Source organism: Macaca fascicularis, chromosome 10 (genome assembly GCF_037993035.2).
Source record: "Macaca fascicularis isolate 582-1 chromosome 10, T2T-MFA8v1.1".
NCBI lineage: Eukaryota > Metazoa > Chordata > Mammalia > Primates > Cercopithecidae > Macaca > Macaca fascicularis.
In genome coordinates this window covers 5,283,961-5,307,777 of record NC_088384.1, presented here as the reverse complement: position 1 = coordinate 5,307,777, position 23,817 = coordinate 5,283,961, and the positions used below count along the sequence as shown (strand labels likewise).

The following is a 23,817-nucleotide window of genomic DNA, read 5'->3' as shown; positions in this document are numbered from 1 at the left end:
GGGCCAGGGCAGAGGAGCGTGGGGCTTCTGGACCCCTATGAAAGGCGTGGGGAGACTGAGGCAGTGGGGCTGGCGGGAATTCATGATTTGGCATGGGGGACCTGGGCGCAAGCCAGGCAATGGGACTTCTGTCAGCCTCAGTTTACTGCTCCGTTTTCTAAGCTCTGCCTGGGACTGAGTAGATGCTCAGCAAACATGAGCTGAACACATAAATAGAAGAAAGAAACAGCTAGCGGGGGAGGATCATTCCCTGAGCCCAGCCTGCCTCTCTGGTCGCTGTCAAGCTCACAGGTCATGGGAGCGGCTGTTGTCATGAACTGTGATAACCTTAAAGCCAGCTGTTTCTGCACCCAGAAAGCCACATGTCCTCACATATATGGTAGTGGGAAGAGGCAGCCACAGCCACTGGAGGACTTGACAGTTCACACCGCGTTCACGTGGGCAGTAACTGCTTCTCTAAGAGGAAGGCAGCATCCGTGGCCTTCCTGGCAGCAACTGAGGCCCAGAGAGGGCGGGCATGTTTTGCAGGCGCCTCGGCTGTGTGCAGAATGCTGTGGGCTTGGGTCTGACCCCTGGCTTTGGAAAGATCCTGCCGCTGTCCCGCTGGGTGAAGTTGCATAGCCTCCCTAAGTCTCAGCTTCCTCGTCTGTGAACCGGGCAGTGAGGCCCATGAGCTGGTGTGCCCGGGCAGGCGGGAAGTGGTGCTGATTGTCAGTGTTTTGAGTCGGAGCCCCATCCCCCCACTTGCTCCACCCCGTTCAGCCCAGGCCCCTCTTGCCCCTTAGAGACGCCTGCCCCTGTCATCGCCTGCCCTGGCAGCCTGACTGATCTGCTTTATCTGGAATCCTCTTCCCCGCACCCTGTGTAGGCTTTATCTATTAACCCGACAGACGCATGGTCGGTGCACACCATCGCTCACATCCACGAGATGAAAGCAGAGATCAAGGATGGGTTGGAATTCATGCAGCACTCAGAGACCCACTGGAAGGTACGATGCTTGTCGGTGGCTCACCTCCCTGGGAAATGCAGTGCGTCCCCTTGAGTTAGGCTGAGGCTTTATGGACAAGAGTTATGGGGCTTGGTTCCCTCTCCTCCTTCTCCTGCACCTGCCTCAGGTGTTTGGCTGCTGAGCAGAACACAGTCAAGATTTTAGTCCCCACCCCAGGCCTATACCTTGCCCTAGGGACTCCACTGAGGGTCCAGCCCAGACTTCTCTGCCCTCACAGGGCCTAGTCAAGAGGAACAATTAGCCTCCTAGAAGCACATGAGCTACACCATGACAGGGACCCTCTGTGGGATGTGGAAACCCAGAGGAAGCATTAAACTCAACTGGACTTGGGGGGACAGTGGCCAGGGAAGGTGTCCTGGAGGAGGCAACCTCTGAGTTGGCTACTGAAGGATGAGCAGGTGTGTGCCACACAGAGGGGGAAGATGGAGAGCATCCCAACCGTCACCAGCTTGAGCAAGGCTTCCAAGGCCTACAGTGGCCTGTGAGGGAGAGGAGAGCTGCACAGTTTGGTGTCCTAGAGCCCAGGTACAAGGCAGACATGGGCTGTGCAGGAGGCTTTGTCAGTCCCTCTTTCCATGGGAGGCAAGGTGGTGTCCAGGCAGAGGCAGAAACGCCTGCAGAGGCCTCAGAGAAGGAAAGGCTAGCGCCATGGTGGAGGTGGGCCTTCTGGACAGACGGGGCTGCGTCAGGTGAGCCTGTTGGGCTCAAGGGAGATGGGACCTCCTCGGAACAGGGACACAGGGTCGCTCACTCAGCGCTGATTGAATACCCGCTTTGTATTTGGGGTCAGCAAGAAATCAGGGAAGGGTGAGCACTTGGCTCCCAAGCAGGGGCCGTGCGGTCTGAGCCACGCGGCGGAGGACCCTCGGGCCTCCAGATTCAGCTCTGTCAAGGGGGCAGCTGTCAGGTTCCCTTCTCAGGGACAGTGAGGTTTGTTTGGGGTTTTTGAGTGCTGGGCACTGTCACTTGTTGAGGATCATGAGTCCTGTCTCCCGAGCTTGGAAATACCCTAGCAGGGGCCAGCTCTGAGCCCAGCACAGGCCCTGCTTTAACACTGCTTCATACTGAGGGCGGCCTAAGGGAGCCACTGACATGCGCCGCCCCCCCCGCCCCGGCTCTCGGGGCTTTGCCAGCACCTGTTGGAGTTTGGCCCTGGGCCTGCTGATCTCTGCAGGTTTTTTTGGTTTGGTTTGGTTTTTTTTTGTTGCTGTTGTTTTTTGAGACAAGTTCTCTCTCTGTCACCCAAGCTGCAGTGCAATGGCACAGTCAGGGCTCACTGCAGCCTCGACCTTCTGGGCTCAAGCAATCCTCCCACCTTGGCCTCCCAAATAGCTGGGACTACCGGCATGTGCCACCACACCTGGCTAATTTAAATTTTTTTTTTTTTTAGAGAGACAAGGTCTCCTCCCTGTGTTGCCCAGGTGGGTCCTGGACTCTTGGGCTCAATTGATCCTTCTGCCTCAGCCTCCCAAAAGTGCTGGGATTACTTTTGGGAGGCATGTGCCGCCGTGCCCGGAGTTTATCCAAGTGCCCTGAGCTGTTCGGGCACCCATGGGCCTTGGGCCACTCCCTGTGGAGTGGCTCTGTGATTCCTTTTCTCAACTTCACATGTAACGAAGGCAAAGCTGGAGTTGCTGAAGTAACTTCCTCTGCACCAGTCCTGGGGCTGCTGCTCCCCAGCTCAGGCAAGCAGGTTGGGAACCTCCCCTGGCCTCCGTTTCCTCCTTGGTAAATGCAGCATAATAGTCACTGCCCTTCCAAGTGGAAGAGATTATGTGGCCGGAGGCGCCCAGCACAGACACGGAATATTGTTTCCTGCACTCAAAGATGATGGTTTCTGTGGCTGGGTGCGGTGGCTCACACCTGTAATCCCAGCACTTTGGGAGGCTGAGGTGGGCGGATCACTTGAGGTCAGAGGTTTGAGACCACCCTGGCCAAGATGGTGAAACCCTGTCTCTACCAAAGACACAAAAATTACCTAGGTATGGTGGTGCACACTTATAATCCCAGCTACTCAGGAGGCTGAGGCAGGAGAATCGCTTGAACCCAGGAGGCAGAGGTTGCTGTGAGCCAAGATCGTGCCACTGCACTCCAGCCTGGGGGACAGATCCAGACTTTGTCTCAAAAAAAAAAAAAAAAAAAAAAAAAAAAGATGGTTTCTGCATTAGCACAAAACAACATTTTTTTTTCCCCATAGGCCTTCAGACTTTTCATACATTCTTTTTTTTTTTCTCCTCCAGGACTCGGATATGTTGGCTTGTCATAACTATTGGCACTGGGCTTTATATCTGATTGAGAAGGTAAGGTGGCCGTCTGTTTGCCCTGTCTTATCCTGTAGAGATTCCAGAGGGAGAAAGATTTTTCTAGCTTTTGTTGTGTATTCACATCCCGTGGAGCCCTGATGCAGTGGAGCATTAATGTTTCCAAAGAGCGTTCCAGGCTTGACCTGTTGTAGGGATTTTTCACTGTAGAGGCCTGGAAATCCCGTCTGTGGTGTATAACTTGTAGAGATCATTCAGAGCAAGTGCCTGTGGCTGGAGCGGAGAGCCAGACACTCACCCCGCAGGGTGTACCTGCCTGGGCCATGAGATCTTGCAGCGGGAGCCAGGGTATGGGGCATCTGCTCGTGACACCCTTGACCCCAGTGATTCCGCCACAGGGTTCCGTGTGCCAGACTGTCACTTCTGGTGCTCTTTATCCTGCACAAAAGCTAGAAGCTCCCTGAATGTCCAAAAAGTGAGAAATGCTGAGAACGTGAGGGCCCTGTCATGACATAAGAATGTGATGATAAAGTGTCTGGAAGACAGCACAGAACCCAGCTAAATGTACAGGAGAGGAAACATATGCAGAAAAGAAAAAGGCGGCTGGGCGCAGTGCTCACGCCTGTAATCCCAGCACTTTGAGAGGCCAAGGCAGGCAAATCACCTGAGGTCAAGAGTTTGAGACCAGCCTGGGCAACATGGTAAAACCCGTTCTCTACTAAAAATACAAAAATTAGCTGGGCGTGGTGGCCCCTCCCTGTAATCCTGAGGCTGAGGCATGAGAATCACTTGAACCTGGGACACGGAGGTTACAGTGAGCCCAGATTGTGCCACTGCACTCCAGCCTGGGTGACAGAGTGAGACCCCATCTCAAAAAAAAAGAAAAAAAGAGAAAAAGACTAGAAAGAAATACATGAAAAAGCTTGCAGCAGTTAGTATGAGCAATACCTATATTACCTTTTCCACTAGGAGAGAGAATGCTTCCACAGCAACTGTTTCTTCAGTGGTGGCAGCACAGGTACTGCTGTCCTTTCTACACTGGGGAACCAAAGGTCCGGTTGAAAGCAGGTTCACCTTCTCCCATCCCAGTGCCACCAAGACACTGCCCGTCCCCCTCTGAGAGGAGGTGGAGGCCTGAGGCCATGTGCTCAGGGGGCTTTGGCCTGGCCGTTTTCAGTTCACGTCCCAGTATTACACTTTGCTTTCTCCAGAGTTTAATCAGGAGAACTTTATTCTTCCAGGGCGAATATGAGGCCGCACTGACCATCTTTGATACTCACGTAAGTTGCGCTCACACCGTGTTCAATTTGTTGCAGCATTTTGCCTTTGAGTCTCAAAGAGACCAGATCTTTGAGTTCTTCAGGATTGTCCCAGCCAGAAAAACAGCTGGAGCAAGAACATGTTTCTTGTGTAAGGCCTGATGGGGTTAATTTTGCCAAGAGCAATGTTGTAACCCTGCCTATGCTGGGGACAGCGGTTGGCCCTGCTCACCCCGAGGGTGCTGGTAGATATACACATCCAAGGGCCTCGCCTCTGCAATGGCGGACTCTCCTCCAGCCCTTTCAGGTCACTTTTCTTTGGTAAGACAACTGGTCTACCCATAGGAATTTTTTTTTTTTTTTTTTTTTTGAGACAGAGTTTCGCTCTTGTTATCCACGCTGGAGTGCAATGGGGCAATCGGCTGGAATTTTCTTCAGTATAATAAAATAAAAATAACATAAAATTACGTGTACAAGACTGGGTGTGGTGACTCACGCCTGTAATCCCAATACTTTGGGAGGCTGAGGCGAGTGGATCATTTGAGGTCAGGAATCCAAGACCAGCCTGGCCAACGTGGCGAAACCCTGTCTCTACTAAAAATACAAAAAACGAGCTGGGCATGGTGGTGGGCACCTGTAATCCCAGCTACTCGGGAGGATGAGGCACGAGAATCGCTTGAACCCAGGAGGCAGAGGTTATAGTGAGCCAAGATCACGCTACTGCACTCCAGCCTGGGTGACAGAGCGAGACTCTATCTCAAAAAAAGAAAAAAGAAAAAAGAAGGGTACAGCTCTGTGGCATTAAGTGCATTCACATTGTGCAACCATCACCACCCTCCATTTTGAGAACATTCTTCATCTTCCCAAACTGAAACCCTATACCCATTAAACACTAACTCTCCATTCCTCCTCCCTGGGCCCAGACATTCTTTTGAGAGGGGGAAAAAAGCCTGACTCACAGCTCCAAGGACCCCAGGGATGGCTTCATCCTAAAAGCCTGGAACCACAGAAATGCTTGTGATCTGGGGATCTAAACATCAGAGAAAAGCACACAATAATTTCCCTTGGTCAGGAAGTTGTAGTAAGAAATGAAGGGTGGGCCGGGTGTGGTGGCTCATGCCTGTAATCCCAAGCACTTTGGGAGGCTGAGGCTGGTGAATCACCTGAGGTCAGGAGTTGGAGACAAGCCTGGCCAACATGGTGAAACATGTTTCTACTAAAAATACAGAAACTAGCTAGGTGTGGTGGTGGGTGCCTGCAATCCCAGCTACTTAGGAGGTTGAGGCAGGAGAATTGCTTGAACCCAGGAGGTGGAGGTTGCAGTGAGCCGAGATTGCGCCATTTGCACCCCAGCCTGGGCGACAGAAGGAGACTCTATCTTAAAAAAAAAAAAAAAAAAAAAAAAAAAAAAAAAGAAGTGATGGGTGACATACTCCAAGAACTCGAAGTGGCCTGCTCAGCAAAGCTGAGTCTAGAAACGTGATCAGGCAGACAACCCTCCCACCGGTGTGGTCTGAGGCCCGGGGGTGGGAGGTGGCCGATGCTTTGGGCCTGGTCTGGGCCCTGGATATGCAATGCAGTGGGCTCTTTTTTCAGGTCTGCCTGGTGACCCCTCTAGTGCTTGGAGCAGTCTACACCCCCGGCAAGGGTGATTGGCCTGTTAGTTGGGGTGATGGGGACAGTGGCAGAGGGCTTGCTCTATACAGGCCCCACCCCACCTAGACAGGCTGACCCTAGCTGTGCCTGCAGCCCCCTCATCTGGCCCACCAGCTGAGCCCGCCTTGGCGCCCTGTCTTCCAGATCCTTCCCAGCCTGCAGGCCAGTGGTACCATGCTGGACGTGGTGGATAGCTGCTCCATGCTCTACCGCCTGCAGATGGAAGGTAGCCACCCCTGCAGCCCCACTGGCTTCTGCCTCTTCCTCCCACATCATGAGAAAGAGGGTGCTGTGGCCTAGGCCCAGGGCTGGGCAAGAGCTCATGGGTGAGCCGCTCCAGACCCCTCTGCAGACCTGGCCGCTGCCTTGGGTACTGCTCTGCAGCTGCCTCCCAGCTGGCCCAAAGCTGGAGGGGGTGCCCAGGCCACACTGCCCTTTCTAACAGTTCCTACCGCTCCTCGATGTGGAAGCCTCCAGCTCTGCACCCAGGGCAGCACCTGCTGTGCTGTTCCCACTGCCAGCCTGCCAAGCTTTCGGGGCACTGGTGGCACCTGGCCACCTGTCTCAATGCCACCTCTTTTCCTGAAACATGAGAGAGTTTCTCAACTCCCTGGGATTGTAGACAGGTTTCTCAACCTTGTCATGCTCTGCAGGTAGCCTGGAGGGATCAGCCACAGCTCTGGGGGCTGTCGAGGGCTCCAGCCAACCACTGGGGTGCCAGATGGTTCTCCCCTTACCTCAGGCTCAGCAGAGCCATCTGGAACCACAGAGGCCTGGGCTAGGCCCTGGGTCAGCAGTACCATGAGGGGTGCAGGCCTGGGCTGAGCAATTCAGGAACCCGAGGGAGTGCATGACAGGCTGTGTCTAGAGATTCAGAAGGCTTCCTAATGGAGGTGAAATGTGAGCCCCAGAAGCATGTGTGGGGCTTGCTGGGCAGACAAGGGAAAGAGTTACACTCAGAGAAAGCAGACCATCCAAAGCTACCGGGACGTAGAAGCCAGCAGCCTGCTGCAGAACAAGAGGCCAGAGGGCGGGCTCGATGTGGTCAGATCAGGCAACAGCAGGCTGAGGGGTGCAAGAGCCAGGGAGCCCACCCGTGGGAAGGGCAGGCTGAGGCTGGAGACCCAGAGAAAAGTGGGGAGCCCGGGGCATCCATGGGGAAGCTGGGGGTTGTGTGGGAAGGCCAGGGGATCCAAGAGGCCTGGGGTTTGTCAAAGCAGACAGAGGTTTTGTTTAATAACCTTTGACACTTTTTAAAATGTGCTTCCTACTTAACGTGTCTATGGCTTCTATAATTAAACAGTCCTAACAGAGGCCTAAGCACAAGGCCAGACACTGCCCATGGCCCTGCCTACCTCCCCGGCCTCTCACCTGGGACAAGGTCATCAGGGCCTCCAAGGGAAGCGCTGTGGGGGAGGCCCTTGCACAGGACACATCCCAGAGCCTCATTCCAGGCCCTGGGTCTCCTCCCCATGTCCTCAGGGGTGTCTGTGGGCCAGCGGTGGCAGGATGTCCTGCCTGTGACCCGGAAGCACAGCCGAGACCACATCCTGCTGTTCAATGACGCACACTTCCTGATGGCATCCCTGGGTGCACATGACCGCCAGACCACACAGGAGCTGCTGACCACCCTGCGGGACGCCAGCGAGTATGCAGAGGGTACCTTCTTGGGGTGGGGGTCCTCACCCTGCCAAGAGGGTGACGGGGTGCTAGGGCCATGCTGAGACCTGTTCAGTGCCTGCCCTGCCTGTGAGTGCAGCAGGGGGATGCCCATGGAGGCTGCTCCCCAGTGTGCACCGCTATAGATATGTGTCCCCTGGTGCAGACTCCCGAGGCGTGTGCACCCACAAGTGTGTGGCCCACAGCTCTACAACTGGTTGCCCCAAGACACAGAGCTGCCTCCATCCCCATCGTGGGTATGAGATCCTCAGGGTCACAGGGCTGCCTCCCATGGAGAGGACACAGCGAAGCCCTGAAACCAGAGACACCTGCTGCTTACAGGCCCTGAGGTCCTGGACGAGGTGCTTCTCTGGTCTGAACCTCAGTTTCCCTATCTAAATCAGGGATAGTGCCTGGCAAGAGCTGGTGAGGGCTGACCTGGGGGACCTGGGCTGCCCTGCCCATTCCCTTCGGGGGGTGGTGATTGCCTTGACTTGCAGTGCCAGGCCTTTGCCTGTCTTGTCAGCAATCCTGACAGTTCTGTTAGACTGGCACTGTTATGCCTGCTTCACAAGTGAGCAAACTGAGGCTGGAAGGTTGGGGACCAGATAGCTGGAAATGGGTGAACTCCAACCCAGGTCTGAGCTTAGTGCCCTGTCCCGTCCCCTTGATGGGCTGCCCCGCCTGTCACCTCACCTCATCAGCGTGGCATGTGTCAGGCACTGGGCCAGGGACACCTCGCTGAGGAAGAAATGGCCCTGCCCCTCCCGGATGTCCTGTGATGGGCAGACAGCTGAGGGCACTGTCTCGGGTTCGCAGATCTCCAGGGGAGAACTGCCAGCACCTCCTGGCCCGAGACGTGGGGCTGCCCCTGTGCCAGGCCCTGGTGGAGGCTGAGGACGGGAACCCTGACCGCGTCCTGGAGCTGCTCCTGCCCATCCGCTACCGGATCGTCCAGCTCGGTGGGAGCAATGCCCAGGTGAGCCGATGGCTGCCAGCCGGGGCGCCTGGGGACTGGGCCAGGGAGTCTGGGTGCCCTGCAGCCCCCAAGTCTCTCCCGTGGTGGTGGTGTCCACAATGTGGATGTGAATGTGTCTCTCACGCCCCCGCCCTGTAAGTTGGTCATCGAGGATGTGGCATCAACACCACTGTCTCCCTGGAGAGCAGGCAGCCCTCGGTGGGCGGGGGCTCACCTCCCCCATCCCGAGGTACAGGAGCCTCACATGCCCAATTGATATTTCAGAGAGACGTCTTCAACCAGCTGCTGATTCATGCGGCCTTAAACTGCACCTCCAGCGTCCATAAGAATGTGGCCCGGTGAGCTCCTGGCCCCTGCCCAGCACTCCCGACTTTCATAGGCTCTCCCTGCAGACCTCGGGAGTGCCTGGAAGCCCCACCACCCTTGGCCCGAGAGGCTCCTGCTTCTGAGGCTGTGAGGTTGGGAGGCTGTGGGGAATTTGGTTCTCCTTTGTTAGCGGGCTCAATTTGACCAAGTGGAGCCAGCTTGACCCCGGGCCCAACCTCCCACCCTCCCCAGCCCACTCCCTTTTAGCCATGCTAAGCTACCTGAGTACACAAATATGTCCTGCTCTTTCAGGCTTCTGGGTCTTTGCACGCTTGGAACACCCTTTCTCCTTTTGCACCTGGCCGACACCTAACGCTCAGACCTCAGCTCATTTCTCCTGCCTGCCTGTGCTGGGTGCCGAGAGGCAGCAGTGAGCAGGCACACCAGGCACTGGCTACCAGGAGCCCATCTGTAGTTGGGGGAGCGACAGGGAGCAGTCAGTCCCACAGACACACGTAAACTCACACTGAGGGAGCAGCAGCTGAGGGCACACCCGAAAGTGCAGTGGGTTTAGCCAGGCCAGGCATGGGGCTGGTAGGAGGGTGGCATAGCTGGACGGTGAGTGTCAGGAGGGTGGCGTGGCTGGAGGGTGAGTGTCAGGAGGGTGGCGTGGCTGGAGGGTGAGTGTGTCAGGAGGGTGGCGTGGCTGGAGGGTGAGTGTGTCAGGAGGGTGGCGTGGCTGGAGGGTGAGTGTGTCAGGAGGGTGGCGTGGCTGGAGGGTGAGTGTGTCAGGAGGGTGGCGTGGCTGGAGGGTGAGTGTGTCAGGAGGGTGGCGTGGCTGGAGGGTGAGTGTGTCAGGAGGGTGGCGTGGCTGGAGGGTGAGTGTGTCAGGAGGGTGGCGTGGCTGGAGGGTGAGTGTGTCAGGAGGGTGGCGTGGCTGGAGGGTGAGTGTGTCAGGAGGGTGGCGTGGCTGGAGGGTGAGTGTGTCAGGAGGGTGGCGTGGCTGGAGGGTGAGTGTGTCAGGAGGGTGGCGTGGCTGGAGGGTGAGTGTGTCAGGAGGGTGGCGTGGCTGGAGGGTGAGTGTGTCAGGAGGGTGGCGTGGCTGGAGGGTGAGTGTGTCAGGAGGGTGGCGTGGCTGGAGGGTGAGTGTGTCAGGAGGGTGGCGTGGCTGGAGGGTGAGTGTGTCAGGAGGGTGGCGTGGCTGGAGGGTGAGTGTGTCAGGAGGGTGGCGTGGCTGGAGGGTGAGTGTGTCAGGAGGGTGGCGTGGCTGGAGGGTGAGTGTGTCAGGAGGGTGGCGTGGCTGGAGGGTGAGTGTCAGGAGGGTGGCGTGGCTGGAGGGTGTCAGGAGGGTGGCGTGGCTGGAGGGTGAGTGTCAGGAGGGTGGCGTGGCTGGAGGGTGAGTGTGTTAGGAGGGTGGCGTGACTGGAGGGTGAGTGTGTTAGGAGGGTGGCGTGGCTGGAGGGTGAGTGTTAGGAGGGTGGCGTGGCTGGAGGGTGAGTGTTAGGAGGGTGGCGTGGCTGGAGGGTGAGTGTGTTAGGAGGGTGGCGTGGCTGGAGGGTGAGTGTGTTAGGAGGGTGGCGTGGCTGGAGGGTGAGTGTTAGGAGGGTGGCGTGGCTGGAGGGTGAGTGTGTTAGGAGGGTGGCGTGGCTGGAGGGTGAGTGTGTTAGGAGGGTGGCGTGGCTGGAGGGTGAGTGTGTTAGGGTGGCGTGGCTGGAGGGTGAGTGTGTTAGGAGGGTGGCGTGGCTGGAGGGTGAGTGTTAGGAGGGTGGCGTGGCTGGAGGGTGAGTGTGTTAGGAGGGTGGCGTGGCTGGAGGGTGAGTGTTAGGAGGGTGGCGTGGCTGGAGGGTGAGTGTGTTAGGAGGGTGGCGTGGCTGGAGGGTGAGTGTGTTAGGAGGGTGGCGTGGCTGGAGGGTGAGTGTTAGGAGGGTGGCGTGGCTGGAGGGTGAGTGTTAGGAGGGTGGCGTGGCTGGAGGGTGAGTGTTAGGAGGGTGGCGTGGCTGGAGGGTGAGTGTGTTAGGAGGGTGGTGTGGCTGGAGGGTGGGTGTTAGGAGGGTGGCGTGACTGGAGGGTGAGTGTGTTAGGAGGGTGGCGTGACTGGAGGGTGAGTGTGTTAGGGTGGTGTGGCTAGCAGTTGAGTGTTAGGGTGGTGTGGCTGGCAGGTGAGTGTCAGGAGGGTGGCATAGCTGGCAGATGAGAGGGTAGGGGAACTCCAAGGAGCCCCCACCATTGCCAGCAGCCTTGGTGCTTCCATGGCCCGGCTGGCCTCCCTCCACTCAGGCTTCTGGGCCCTGGCCGGCGCCTATACGGCCCCAGCCCTTTCACACCACCCACGCCCTACAGAACCACTGTTGTCAGATGTTTGGGGACTGTCTTAGTCAGTTTGGGCTGTTACTTTAAAAGTGCCACAGACAGGCCGGGCGTGGTGGCTCATGCGTGTAATCCCAGCACTTTGGGAGGCCAAGGCGGGTGGATCACCCGAGGTCAGGAGTTCAAGACCAGCCTGGCTAATATGGTGAAACCCTGCCTCTACTAAAAATACAAAAAATTAGCCAGGCATGGTGGTGGGTGCCTGTAATCCCAGGTAATCAGGAGCCTGGGGCAGGAGAATCACTTGAACCTGGGAGGTGGAGGGTGCAGTGAGCTGAGATTGTACCACTGCACTCTAGCCTGAATGTGAGAGGGAGACTCTATCTCAAAAACAAAAAAAAACAAAAAAAACCAAAACAGTGCCACGGACTGGGCGACTTGCACAGTAGGCATGCATTGTATCACGGTTCTGGAGGCTGGAATGTCCAGGACCAAGGTCTGGCTGGGTTCGGTTGCTGCTGAGGCCTCTCTTCCTGGCTTGTGGACAGCTATTTTCTTGTGTCCTCACATGACCTTTCCTTTGAGTGCCAGTTCTTTCACGTCTCTTCTTTCTTTTTAAATTTTTAAAATATTTTTAGAGGCAAAGTCTTGGTCACCCAGGTTGGAATGCAGTGGTGTGATCACAGTTCACTGTAAACTCAAACTCTTGGGCTCAAGGAATCTTCCTGCCTCATCCTCCCATAGTGCTGGGATTACAGGGGTGAGCCACCACATCCACCTCTTCTTATAAGGGCACTAATCCCATTCACAAGGGCCCCACCCTCATGACTTAATCACCTCCAAGAGGCCTTGTTCCTAATACCATCACCTTGGGCATTTGGGCTTCAATATATAATACATTCAGCCTGGACACAGACATTCAGTTCACAGCAGGGTCTTTACCTCAAAGTGTACCTGGGCTTTCTCTCTTTCAACCTGGGTTTTCCCCACTCATACCTGTTCTGCCCCATCTTGAGTGTGGCTTCCTGCACTGGAGGTCTGTGCCCTCCCATCCTTAACCTCTCTCCAAACTTGAGACCAGGCCTCCTGCCCCTGGGCCTTGGCCCTTGCTATTCCCTCAGTGCCGCAGTCCAGCCTGCCTGTGTTCTGCCTTGGGACCAAGGGACCACCAGGCCCCACATCCCTCTAGAATGTTCTGCAAGAGAACCTCCATGTCTGTTTCCACAGGAGCCTTCTGATGGAGCGTGATGCCTTGAAGCCCAACTCGCCCCTGACTGAGCGGCTCATCCGCAAGGCGGCAAGCGTCCACCTCATGCAGTGAGCCAGCCTGGCCGCCTCCACCATGCGGAACCTCGGTGATGGCCTCGCTGCGTCCAGTCAGCGTGCTGCACCAGATTAGGGTCAGGAGACGGCTGGAGCCTGTTTGTTAGGGCTGTTAGAGGGTGATCTTCAGTTTTACGGGAAGGGGGTCAGAGGTTAATTTTAAATGTGATTCTAAATCTCCTTTCAGTGCTTGAGAAGGGCCAATGTGCATTTTTCAGCAGTCACAGCCAGTGCGAGTGCTGCTCTTTCCACCTGCCTTGCAAATTCTGTTTCCCAGGGGAATGTGTCTACTGCCTGGTGGTTCAAGGGTTGGAAGGCAGGGCAGGGGTGGGAGCTGATTCCACTAGGACAGGTCTTCCAGAGGCAGCCAGCCTCCCACCACTGCCTGTCCCCTTCCAGGCTGCCCTTGGGATGGACCTTTTCATTCTTTCCCTTATATTCTAGACAGGTTCTGTCATCTCATTGTGTTGCTGTCCCATTTTTCAGGTGAGGGTACCGGGGTAGGGGATTGGCCTGCCCAGGGTCACACAACGAGAGGCCCCACCTGCTGCCTTTGGGCTCAGCCCCCTGCTGCTGCATCCACCGCCCTCCTTACAGATGAACGTGCACATGGGGTCCTCCTGCTATCTCTGGGGCGTCTTGGAGCCCCCTGGGGGGCTCTGTTGGTGCTGATTTGGACCCGTTTCTCTTTTTAAACTGCACATCATAAGGCTTCATGTTGAGCATGATTTTAATCATAAATGCACTTTTGAGATGCAGGGATTGAGCTCAGAGCTTCTCTGCTGTGGCAAAATGCAAAGTGCTGTGATGTGTGGCTGTGACAAGCCTGGAGTGGGCCCTGTTAGTGCCGCCTCTGTCTCCCGCTTCCCCACTGAGCACCTCCTGAATGTGCTGCTGACTGAGTTATGCTCTTTCAGCCTTCCTGTGAGGGGAGGTCCCAGTGCACAGATGTTTTTCAAGTTCCTCAGTTTGTACTGAAATTAGGTAGGGATTCATCAGGGCAGGAAGCAGGCCTCCTAGAAGAGAGGAGGCCTCCAAATCTATTGAGTCCCCACAGTGTGCTCAAGCCTAGGCAAATTTCTGTGGTTAAAATGAATTATTAATCAGTTCCTTCAAGTCTTTGAGCATCTATGGTGCAGGCCTGGGGCTGGGTCCTGGGGAGGTGGCTTCTCCCTGAACTTAAGGTAGGTGGGGCGGGGCGGGGCAGGCCAGGCGCAGTGGCTCACACCTGTAATCCCAGCACTTTGGGAGGCCGAGGCGAGTGGATCCCCTGATGTCAGGAGTTCGAGACCAGCCTGGCCAACATGGTGAAACCCTGTTTCTACTAAAAATACAAAAATTAGCTGAGCATGGTGGCGCACATCTAATCCCAGCTGCTTGGGAGGCTGAGGCAGGAGAATTGCTTGAACCTGGGAGGCAGCGATTGCAGTGAGCCAAGATCATGCCATTGCACTGCAGTCTGGGCAACAGAGCCAGACTCCCATCTCAAGGGGGGAAAAAAAAAGTAGGTGGGGCATCTAGTCAAGAAAATGGGTAATTATAGTAGGACTTCCAGAGAGTCGCCTTCTCTACCCAGGAACTAGGGACATGTCCTAAGGGGAGCCTCCCTCCCCTCTCCTGGTTCCAAGCAAGACATGACTTACCTGTGCAATTGGGAACCCTGGTCCCTCCTCCAGGAAGCCTTCTACCCCCCAGCCCCCACTGCAGGCTGGTGAGGGTGCTGCCTCTGTGCCCCTCAGCCCTTGGCATGTGTCCTTGCTATTGCACCCCTGCTGTGACCTCTCCAGGTCAGGGACAGCATCCATCACCTGGCACAGGGCCTGCAGTGAGTAGCTGTCAGTGAAAGTTGGTGAATGAATGCATAAATAAATGAAGTCAACTCTGTATTCGGCCTTCTTGCATTGCTATGGAGAAATGCCTGAGGCTAGGTAATTTATAAAGAGGTTTAATTGGCTCACAGTTCCATGGGCTTTTCAGGAAGCATGGTGCTGGCATCTGCTTCTGGTCTAACCTCAGGAAGCTTAAGATCATGACATAGGGTGACAGGGAGCCAGTGTATCACATAGTGAGAGCAGGAGTAAGAGAGAGAAGGGGAGGTCTTGGACTCTTAAATAACCAGATCTTGTGTGAACTAAGCAAGAACTCATCACCAAGGGGATGGTGCTAAACCATTCGTAAGGGATCTGCCCTCACAACCCAATTACTTCCCACCAGGCCCCACTTCCAACATTGGGATCACATTTCAACATGAGATTTGGAGGGGACACACATCCAAACTACAGCAAATCCTATCAGGGGCAGAAATGAATCTGCCATAGATAGGCCACACCTACTATATGTTGATATGATACAGGGAGAGGAGTATCAGGAATGAATATTGGGGATCCCTCTGCCATTCTCCCAGCAGACATCCCCAGGATGAGCTGAGGGGAATGCAATGAGCAGGCCAAACTCTTTCCAAGCTGTTTGACCACACCCACCTACCCCAGCACTCTCTGTCCCTGCCTGGTGCCCTGTGCTGGGCTGGGTGAGGCTGGGGAGACTGGTGAGTGAGGGCTGCCCTGCCCTTTATGAGCCCACAGTCTTCTAGTGAATGAACACAGCAACATGGAGTGATTGGTGTGGATGATGCAAAACCAGGGACATGGGACCCAGAGGTGGCCTCAGCCAGCCTGGAAGGCCTCCACCTTGGGTCCCCCACGCCCCCCCGCCCCCCCCACCGTGGCTGCTTGCTGGACAGCTCTCCCCGCAGCCTGCCCCAAGTAAACAGCTTATCTTCGTCCCTGAGAATGGTGCTCTCGATTTCCATCCTTTCCAGAGCGGGTCCTCCCAGGCTCCTCTTCCTGCATCCTCCTCCATCCATCAGTCCTGGATAATCAGAGCTCCCGCTTAGTGACACTTTGCCGTGGGTGGAGCCCCTCATTTGATCCTCAAGCCCCCGAGGTGGGTATTATACTTCGTTCGCAGGCAAAGGCTCAAGCGAGGTCAGCCTTAAGTTGCTGCCCACTGACCCGTCTACCAGTCCTGTCCTTGCGTCTCCATGGCTCAGGTCAGGGTTATCATATCTGCTTCCCATCCTCTCCAACACATGGATTCCCCAAGGCAGGCTCCATCACCGGGCCCCAGCCCCTGGCTCTCTCCTCCAGCGCAGCTCCCCAACCGGCCTGTAAAACCCAGGACAGGCTCCCGTCAGGTTCTCGGCCGTCCTCAGGCCGTGGCAGTTGGGGAAGCCCGCCAAGGGCGACGGTTCCCCTCCGGCCCCACAGGCTGTGCAGCGCCGGCCATGAGTCTCCCTCTGGTCGCTGGGTCAGCCGGCGCCCCCGTGCGCGCCTCGGGCAGGGACCCCGCCTTTTCATTACTGTTAGTAACAGCTGGCGCGCGCTGCTTCACAGCAGGTGGGTGAGCCTACTTTTAGTCTTCCCATGGAAACCCTTAGGTGGCAGTTTTAACTTTCTCCCTACACACAAGGAACTGCTATATATGGATCCGGCTTGACGCGGATAGCTAGGTGACACGTAGCGGCCAGGCCGGGCAGACTTCCGTGTGGATGCGCCCTGGTGCCGTGCGGAGCCAATCGCTGTGCTGGAGTAGTGCGCATGCGCCCTGGACGCTTCTTACCAGCGTCCCGACTACAATACCCAGGATGCACCGGGCCCGCCGCCTCTCGGAGCCCTTTTCAAACCGACCAATCGGCAGCCCGCGTCGCCCGGCGCCGCGTTTAAATCCGTGCGGGAGGCGCGTCCTGCATCGGCCGCTTTGGGTAAGGTGGGGTCAGAGTCGGGGGCGAGGCTTTCGCGGTGGGCCAGGTGCGGCGCGGTGCCCGCTGTTCTCTGGACGGGTAGGGGCCGCGCGCCGCCAGGAGCCGGGCCTGGGCTCGAGCAGGGGTCACCGGGGCCCCTCGCGCTGTGGTCGGGGATGCCGGGAGGTCCAGGGCTGCCCCCCAGGCAACCAGAGCCCTCAGCACTCTGGCCCACGAGCCGAGAATTCCGTTATCTCGTCCGATAGCGTTCGGGCTGACTCCCGGCCTGGCAGCACCCGACCCCTGGGGTCCCCTGGGATGCGATCATTTCAGAGCGGCCTGCGCGCCGCCTCTCCCAGACCTGGCCGCGGCCTTCAGCTCTCTCTGCCCCTGTATGCCGAGGGCTGAAGGAACCAGGAGCTCTGGGCCCTGACATGCACTCACCTTCTGGCCCCGTTCCACCCTGCAGTGACTTCTGACAACTCTCTCCATGGAAGGAGGCGGCGGCCGTGATGAGCCTTCAGCCTGCCGGGCAGGGGATGCGAACATGGATAACCCTAAGAAGGAAGGCAAGTCCTAGCTGCTGCAGCGCTGTTGTTGTTCAGGACGTTCAGTAGCGATGGAGGTTGATTTAATGTTTCCTTGAGACATTCTTTCTTTCTCAAGTGCTCGTCTGTACTCACTCTGCACCTGTGAGACACATGACATTTGCTTTTATTTTCTGGTTTTCTTTCACCTCCTCCCCATTTTAAGTTTCATCACAGCCAGGATTCTCATCAGTTTTATTTAGCGCAGTGCCCCCATGCCCTGAACAGTACCTGACACTTTGTGGGCGCTCAAATGTTTATTGTATTGAATTCGATGTTTCCTTTTTTGTTTGTCGCTGGTTTCTGTTTGCTAAGACTTGTTTAGGATCTTTGAGACCATGTTAATGAGTGAGCCTGGCCCAAAACTCCTTTCTTCTTGTGTGTTTGTCCGGTTTGGGTATCAAGGTGAGGGTACGGCTTCACAGAATGAGTTACAGGCCACACCCTCTTTTTCTCTGAAAGAGTTTTTTTGTTTTTGTTTTTGTTTTTGAGACTGAGTCTCGCTCTGTCGCCCAGGCTGGAGTGCAGTGGCCGGATCTCAGCTCACTGCAAGCTCCGCCTCCCGGGTTTACGCCATTCTCCTGCCTCAGCCTCCGGAGTAGCTGGGACTACAGGCGCCCGCCACCACACCCAGCTAGCTAGTTTTTTGTATTTTTTAGTAGAGATGGGGTTTCACCGTGTTAGCCAGGATGGTCTCGATCTCCTGACCTCGTGATCCGCCCATCTTGGCCTCCCAAAGTGCTGGGATTACAGGCTTGAGCCACCGCGCCCGGCTTCTGAAAGCGTTTTTATGTATTTATTTATTTATTGACGGAGTTTTCGCTCTGTCACCCAGGCTGGAGTGCAAAGGCGTGATCTGTACTCACTACAACCTCTGCCTCCTGAGTTGAAGGGATTCTCCTCCCTCGGCCTCCCTAGTAACTAGGATTACAGGTACCCGCTGCCACACCTGGCTAGTTTTTGTAATTTTAGCAGAGACGGGGTTTTGCCATGTTGCCCAGGCTGGTCTTGAATTCCTGAGCTCAGGCAATCTGCCTGCCTCAGCCTCCCAAAGTGCTAGGATTATAGGTGTGAGCCACCTCACCCAGCCTCACAAAGCATTTTGACATCGCTTTATCCTTCGGTTCTCACACTACCCAAGGATCCTTTCTTTTTGAGACTGAGTCTCATGCTGCCTACCAGGCTGGAGTGCAATGGCATGATCTTGGCTCACTGCATCCTCTGCCTCTCAGGTTCAAGTGATTCTCCTGCCTCAGCCTCCGGAGTAGCTGGAATTACAGGCACCCGCCACCATGCCTGTCTGATTTTTGTTTTTTTTAATAGAGATGGGGTTTTACCATATTGGCCAGGCTGGTCTCAAACTCCTGATCCACCTTCCTGGGCCTTGCAAAGTACTGGGATTACAGGGGTGAACCACCGCTCCTGGCCCCAAGCATCCTCAATGCCTCCATTTTGCAGGAACTTTAAAGGATACTTTACAAGATAAAGGAGACTTTACAAATCAATGTTGCATCTTCTTCATGTCTAGAAAGGCGCTTGCCTATGCACCCCTCTCCTCCTTCCTGTCATGTGCCCTTCCTTTCAAATATGTCCCTTCCACATGCATACTGCACCCCCTGCTCCTTCTTGAGGCCTTCCCCACTTCCGTTGACCTGGCTTCATTTCCTTACTTTTCCCCTGTCCACTGGATCATGCTCATCCACATACAGATATGTTCCCTTGTCTCACTTGTTGCCACGTGTCCTCCGTTACCTCTCCATTGCTGTGTTTCCCCTTCCAAGCCAAACTTCGAGAGCTTTCTCACTTTTGTTCTGCCATTTTTTTCCACCTCTCAATCCCTCCTGTTCCGGCTTCCATCCTTACCACTCCATTCAAGCTGCTTTCATCAGTCGCTGACGACTTTCACATTGCCAAATCTCTTGTCATTTTTCTATCTTCAGTCAGCTTTTCAGTAACATTCGTCCTTCTGGAAACTTCCCTTGCTTGGAGTCCAAGGCGCTCTTGGTTTTCCTCCTGCCTCTCTGGCTGGTGTATCTCGTCTCTGTGTGGGCTCCTCCTCCTCTGCCATCTTCTGAGGCTGATTTCCCCAAGACCTGCTCTGGGACAGCTTTGTGCTTTCGCCCTCAGCATTCCCATGGCTGCACAGCACATCTGCTGTCTGTGGCGCCCAAGTTTTGTGTTGAGCGCAGCCTCTCCTCTGAGCTCTGGGCTTATATATTCACCTGCCTATTTGGTGTCTTCACACACACGTCTCATCTCAAACTCGGCATACCCCGTCTGCATCCACACGCCCTGTTCTTACCTATTTTATTTCTCCATTTCACCCAGCTGTCCAAACTGAGAACCTCCTACATTCATGCCATCACCAGCTACCATCATCTCCACCTTCAGAATATATCCTGGATCTGTCTACAGACTCTCCATCTACATCCAGATGCTGCTCTCTGGGTCTCAGCCATGCTGTCTCACCCGCTCCTACTTATATATGATTCCCATTGGCTAGTATGTTCATTTGTAATGCTTCCTTTCAGATACACTTTCTACACAGAAACGTTACCTTTTAAAAACACAAGTTAGATTATAAAGTTCTTCTCTTTTTTTTCTTTCTTTCTTTTTTTTTTTTTTTTTTGAGACAGTCTCACTGTCGGCCAGGCAGAAGTGCAATGGCGCCATCTTGGCTTACTACAACCTCCACCTCTTGGATTCAAGCGATTCTCCTGCCTCAGCCTCCCAAGTACCTGGGACTACAGGCACCCGCCACCACACCCGGCTAATTTTTTTTTGTATTTTTAGTAGAGATGGGATTTCACCATGTTAGCCAGGATGGTCTTGATCTCCTGACCTTGTGATCCACCCACCTGGGCCTCCCAAAGTGCTGGGATTACAGGCGTGAGCCACTGCACCCAGAATTTTTTTTTTTTTTTTTTTTGAGATGGAGTCTCGTTCTGTCACCAGGCTGGAGTGCAGTGGCACGATCTTGGCTCACTGCAACCTCTGTCTCCTGGGTTCAAGTGATTCTCCTGCCTCAGCCTCCCGAGTAGCTGAGATTACAGGCATGTGCCACCACGCGTGACTAATTTTTGTATTTTTAGTAGAGACGGCATTTCACTATGTTGGTCAGGATGGTCTCGAACTCCTGACCTCAAGTGATCCACCTGCCTCAGCCTCCCACTGTACTGGGATTACAGGCGTGAGCCACCACACCAGGCCTAAAGCTCTTTTCTTAAAGCCCTGTAATAGTTTCCTGTCCCATTTTGGAGAAAATGAAAGCCCCTTGCCGTGGCTTGCAAACCCTCTGTGATCTGAGCCAACTTGTGTTTTCACCTCTTCCAGCCACTCTGACTTCTTCTGACCCCTTCATCTCACACACGCACTTTGGTGTTTTCTCAGAGGTGTTCCCACCTCTACATATCTCTCACCGCACTGCCTGGGGCACCCTCCAGGGCAGGCTGCATGTACCCCAAGTCTGCCTGGCACCTGGTGGAGGATGTGGTCTGTTGTGGGTGCTCACGTGTTTGCAGGCTGAGCAAGTCAGCCAGCCCGGGGCCCCTTGGAGCCAGTCACAGAGTCTGGAGCAGAAGACTGCTTCCCTGAGTTCTAGTCCTGGATTCTTTTTCCACGCCAGACAGTTGGAAGTTTCTGAAATTGACTTCCTAATTCAGAGGTGTAAAAAGTGAAACGTCTCCCTCTCTATATCTTAGTCACTTAGTTGACCCCTCCAAGGGCCATCGATGTCATCAGTCTCTTGGGTGTCCTTCCAGACACAATCTGTGCAAGTGCAAGCCAACACACACAGAGTGTTGCGCCCCCCTTTCCATATAGCATGGAGAGCCCTGTCCTGTGTCTTGTTTTTCAGGCTTAATTTATCTTGATGAATATTGTGTATCAACACATGAAGAGCGTTACTAGTTTTTGTACCTATATAGGGTTCCACCATGGGGATGTGTTACTCATCTCATCTGCTGTGGGTGAACGTTTAGTTTGTGCCTAGTGTCTTGCTGTTACCAGTGATGCTGCTGTAAATAACTGTGGACACCGCATAACTGCACGACACATTGCTTTCCACACCTGCTAGTGTCTGTAGGATACACTCACAAAAGTAGACTTGCTGGGTCGAAGAGGGTGTGTATTTCTTACTTTGATAGGTACTGCCAGGCCCTCTAGAGAGCTGTGATACTTTACACCTTCCCTGGCAGTGTAGGAATTGTCTCTTTCCCCACAACCTTGCCTACAGCTCATAAATCTTTGAGTTTTGAGGTCGGAAGTTCGAGACCAGCCTGACCAACGTGGAGAAACCCCGTCTCTACTAAAAATACAAAATTAGCCAGACATGCTGGTGCATACCTGCAATCCCAGATACTCGAGAGGCTGAGGGTGGAGAATCACTTTAACCCGGGAGGCGGAGGTTGTGGTGAACCGAGATAGCGCCATTGCACTCCAGCCTGAGCAACAAGAGCGAAACTCTGTCTCAAAAAAAGAAAAAAAAAGAATGTTTTGTTTTATTTTCTGTGAACTTTATCTGTTTGTATTCTTTTTCTATCTTTATTAGATTGTTAATTTTTTTATTACTTTGTAGATACACTTCATGAGTTAGCCCTTTATGAATTGAGTTGCAAATATTTTTTCCCCATTTCTTGTTTAACTTATTGTGATTTTTGCCACACAGATGTTACAAATTTTAATGTTTGAAGGTCAATCTTTTATTTTTTATTTATTTATTTTTTGAGGCAGGTTCTCGTTCTGTTGCCTGGGCCTGCGTGCAGTGGCAAGATTATGGCTCACTGCAGCTTTGACCTCCTGGGCTCATGCGATCCTCCCTCCTAAGCCTCCCTAGCAGGGGAGACTACCACGCCCAGCTAATTTTTGTGTTTTTTTACAGACGAGGTCTCCCTATGTTGCCTCGGCTGGTCTCAAACTTCTGGGCTCAAGCGTCCCTCCCACTTCAGCCTCCCAAAGTGCTGGGATTACAGATGTGAGCCACTGGGCTCAACCAATCAATCTTTGGTAGCTTCCGGTTTTGTGTCATAGTTAGATGTCCACATTCCCACGTTATAAAAACTTCCTCATAGCGGCTTCTTGTTTGTTTAGGGCTTTGTTTTCTTTTCATTAAGTCCTTGATTTATTTGGAATTTGGCCTGGTGTGGTATGAGGCATGGACCAAACGTAGTTGGTATTTTTCCAGATGATTATATAGTTTATCTCCATACCATTTTTTCACTTTCCCTCTTTTTTTTGTTTTTGTTTTTGTTTTTTGTTTTTGTTTTTTGAGACGGAGTCTCGCTCCGTCGCCCAGGCTGGAGTGCAGTGGCACGATTTCCGCTCACTGCAAGCTCCACCTCCTGGATTCACGCCACTCTCCCGCCTCAGCCTCCCGAGTAGCTGGTACTACAGGTGCCCGCCACCTTGCCTGGCTAATTTTTTGTATTTTTTAGTAGAGACGGGGTTTCACCATGTTGGCCAGGATGGTCTCTCCGTCTCCTGACCTCATTATCTGCCCGCTTCGGCCTCCCAAAGTGCTGGGATTACAGGTGTGAGCCACCGCACCCGGCCAGTTTTGTTTTGTTTTTTGAGACAGGGTCTCGCTCTCTCACCCAGGCTGGTGTACAATGGCACAATCTTGGCTCACTGCAACCTCTGCCTCCCAGGTTCAAGCGATTCTCCTGCCTCAGCCTCCCCAGTAGCTGGGATTACAGATGCCCACCACCACGCCTGGCTAATTGTTTTTCTTTTAGTAGAGACGGGATTTTGCCACGTTGGCCGGGCTGGTCTCGAACTCCTGACCACAAGTGATCCACCCGCCTTAGCCTCCCAAAGTGCTGGGATTATAGGCGTGAGCCACCTTGACCAGCCTGCAGTGTTTATTAAGATAAAAATATTTGTGAGAGAACTTTATAAGCTTTACAGTATTGAGTACATACTGTATTTCAGTGCATTTTGATACATATTTGCTAAGTGTCCAGGCCCTTAGCTAGACATTTAGGAATTTGGGTTGGTGTTCGACATTGTTATCTTGGAGGAGCTTATAGTCTATTTGGGGCCAGAGAAGGGTCAAGAGGCACTCACAGAGGCTAGTGCAGTGGTAGAAAGGAGGTCCAGGCACTGCGGGAGCCTTGCGGGGAGCTGGAGCAGGGAGCAGGTGCCCCTGCAGAAGGACCCACTAACCTGGAGCCTGTGATCTGTTTTAGAGGGACCTGGACAGAGAGATCCTTGCCAGCTGTGATAATAGAATTATGGATGGGGTGGGGTACAGAGTACATTTTGTCTGAGGGTTCAGGAAGGACTCCAAGAAGCAATGGCGGTCAATGCACTCTTATTGAGTCCCTACTCTGTGCATTTGAGTGATATTAAAATCATTGTTGAACTATAAATAGATGTTTTGTATCTCATAAGAGGGGAATTTAATTCTAGGGGAGCTGAGGCAGGTGGTCCTTTGAAAATGTTCTATACCTGGAAATGACTTATCTCTTCTTGAAAAGCTAGTTGAATGAGTCAGTGAATGCATTTTAGATTATATCTTAAAAGTAAGGACCTAAGCTTTTGGGTGGCTTAGCGAACAGAATGGCTGATGCAATTTCTTTTTCTTTTTTTTTAAGACGGAGTCTCTCTCTCACCTAGGCTGGAATGCAGTGGCGCCATCTCGGCTCACTGCAACTTCCACCTCCTAGGTTCAAGCGATTTTCCTGCCTCTGCCTCCAAGTAGCTGGGACTACAGGTGTGCGCTGTCACACCGAG

General features: G+C 54.0%; 2 protein-coding genes across 17 annotated transcripts in view; both read left to right on the top strand.

Moving 5' to 3' along the window:
- TTC38 (tetratricopeptide repeat domain 38) overlaps positions 1 to 14,643 on the top strand; it is a 34,350-nt gene extending 19,707 nt beyond the window's left edge. For 3 of the 6 annotated variants that reach the window (XM_065521994.1, XM_005566995.3, XM_005566996.4), the window contains 8 exons: positions 869 to 988; positions 3,250 to 3,309; positions 4,512 to 4,550; positions 6,330 to 6,411; positions 7,668 to 7,833; positions 8,664 to 8,823; positions 9,088 to 9,161; positions 12,664 to 14,643. In XM_065521994.1, the coding sequence (XP_065378066.1) occupies positions 869 to 988; positions 3,250 to 3,309; positions 4,512 to 4,550; positions 6,330 to 6,411; positions 7,668 to 7,833; positions 8,664 to 8,823; positions 9,088 to 9,161; positions 12,664 to 12,757 (795 nt within the window). In that variant the 3' untranslated portion in view covers positions 12,758 to 14,643. The remainder of the gene's footprint in view (positions 1 to 868; positions 989 to 3,249; positions 3,310 to 4,511; positions 4,551 to 6,329; positions 6,412 to 7,667; positions 7,834 to 8,663; positions 8,824 to 9,087; positions 9,162 to 12,663) is intronic. The other 3 variants (XM_074003543.1, XM_045363441.2, XM_074003542.1) reach the window with 1 other exon arrangement.
- A 934-nt stretch (positions 14,644 to 15,577) lies between these two features.
- Positions 15,578 to 23,817, top strand: part of GTSE1 (G2 and S-phase expressed 1) — a 34,870-nt gene continuing 26,630 nt past the window's right edge. For 6 of the 11 annotated variants that reach the window (XM_074003517.1, XM_074003519.1, XM_074003515.1 and 3 more), the window contains exons 1-2: positions 16,461 to 16,519; positions 16,968 to 17,067. Coding sequence is in view for 9 of the 11 variants with exons in the window: in XM_074003519.1 (XP_073859620.1) it covers positions 16,989 to 17,067 (79 nt within the window). In the remaining 2 variants the exon portion in view is untranslated. The other 5 variants (XM_074003518.1, XM_045363439.2, XM_074003516.1 and 2 more) reach the window with 3 other exon arrangements.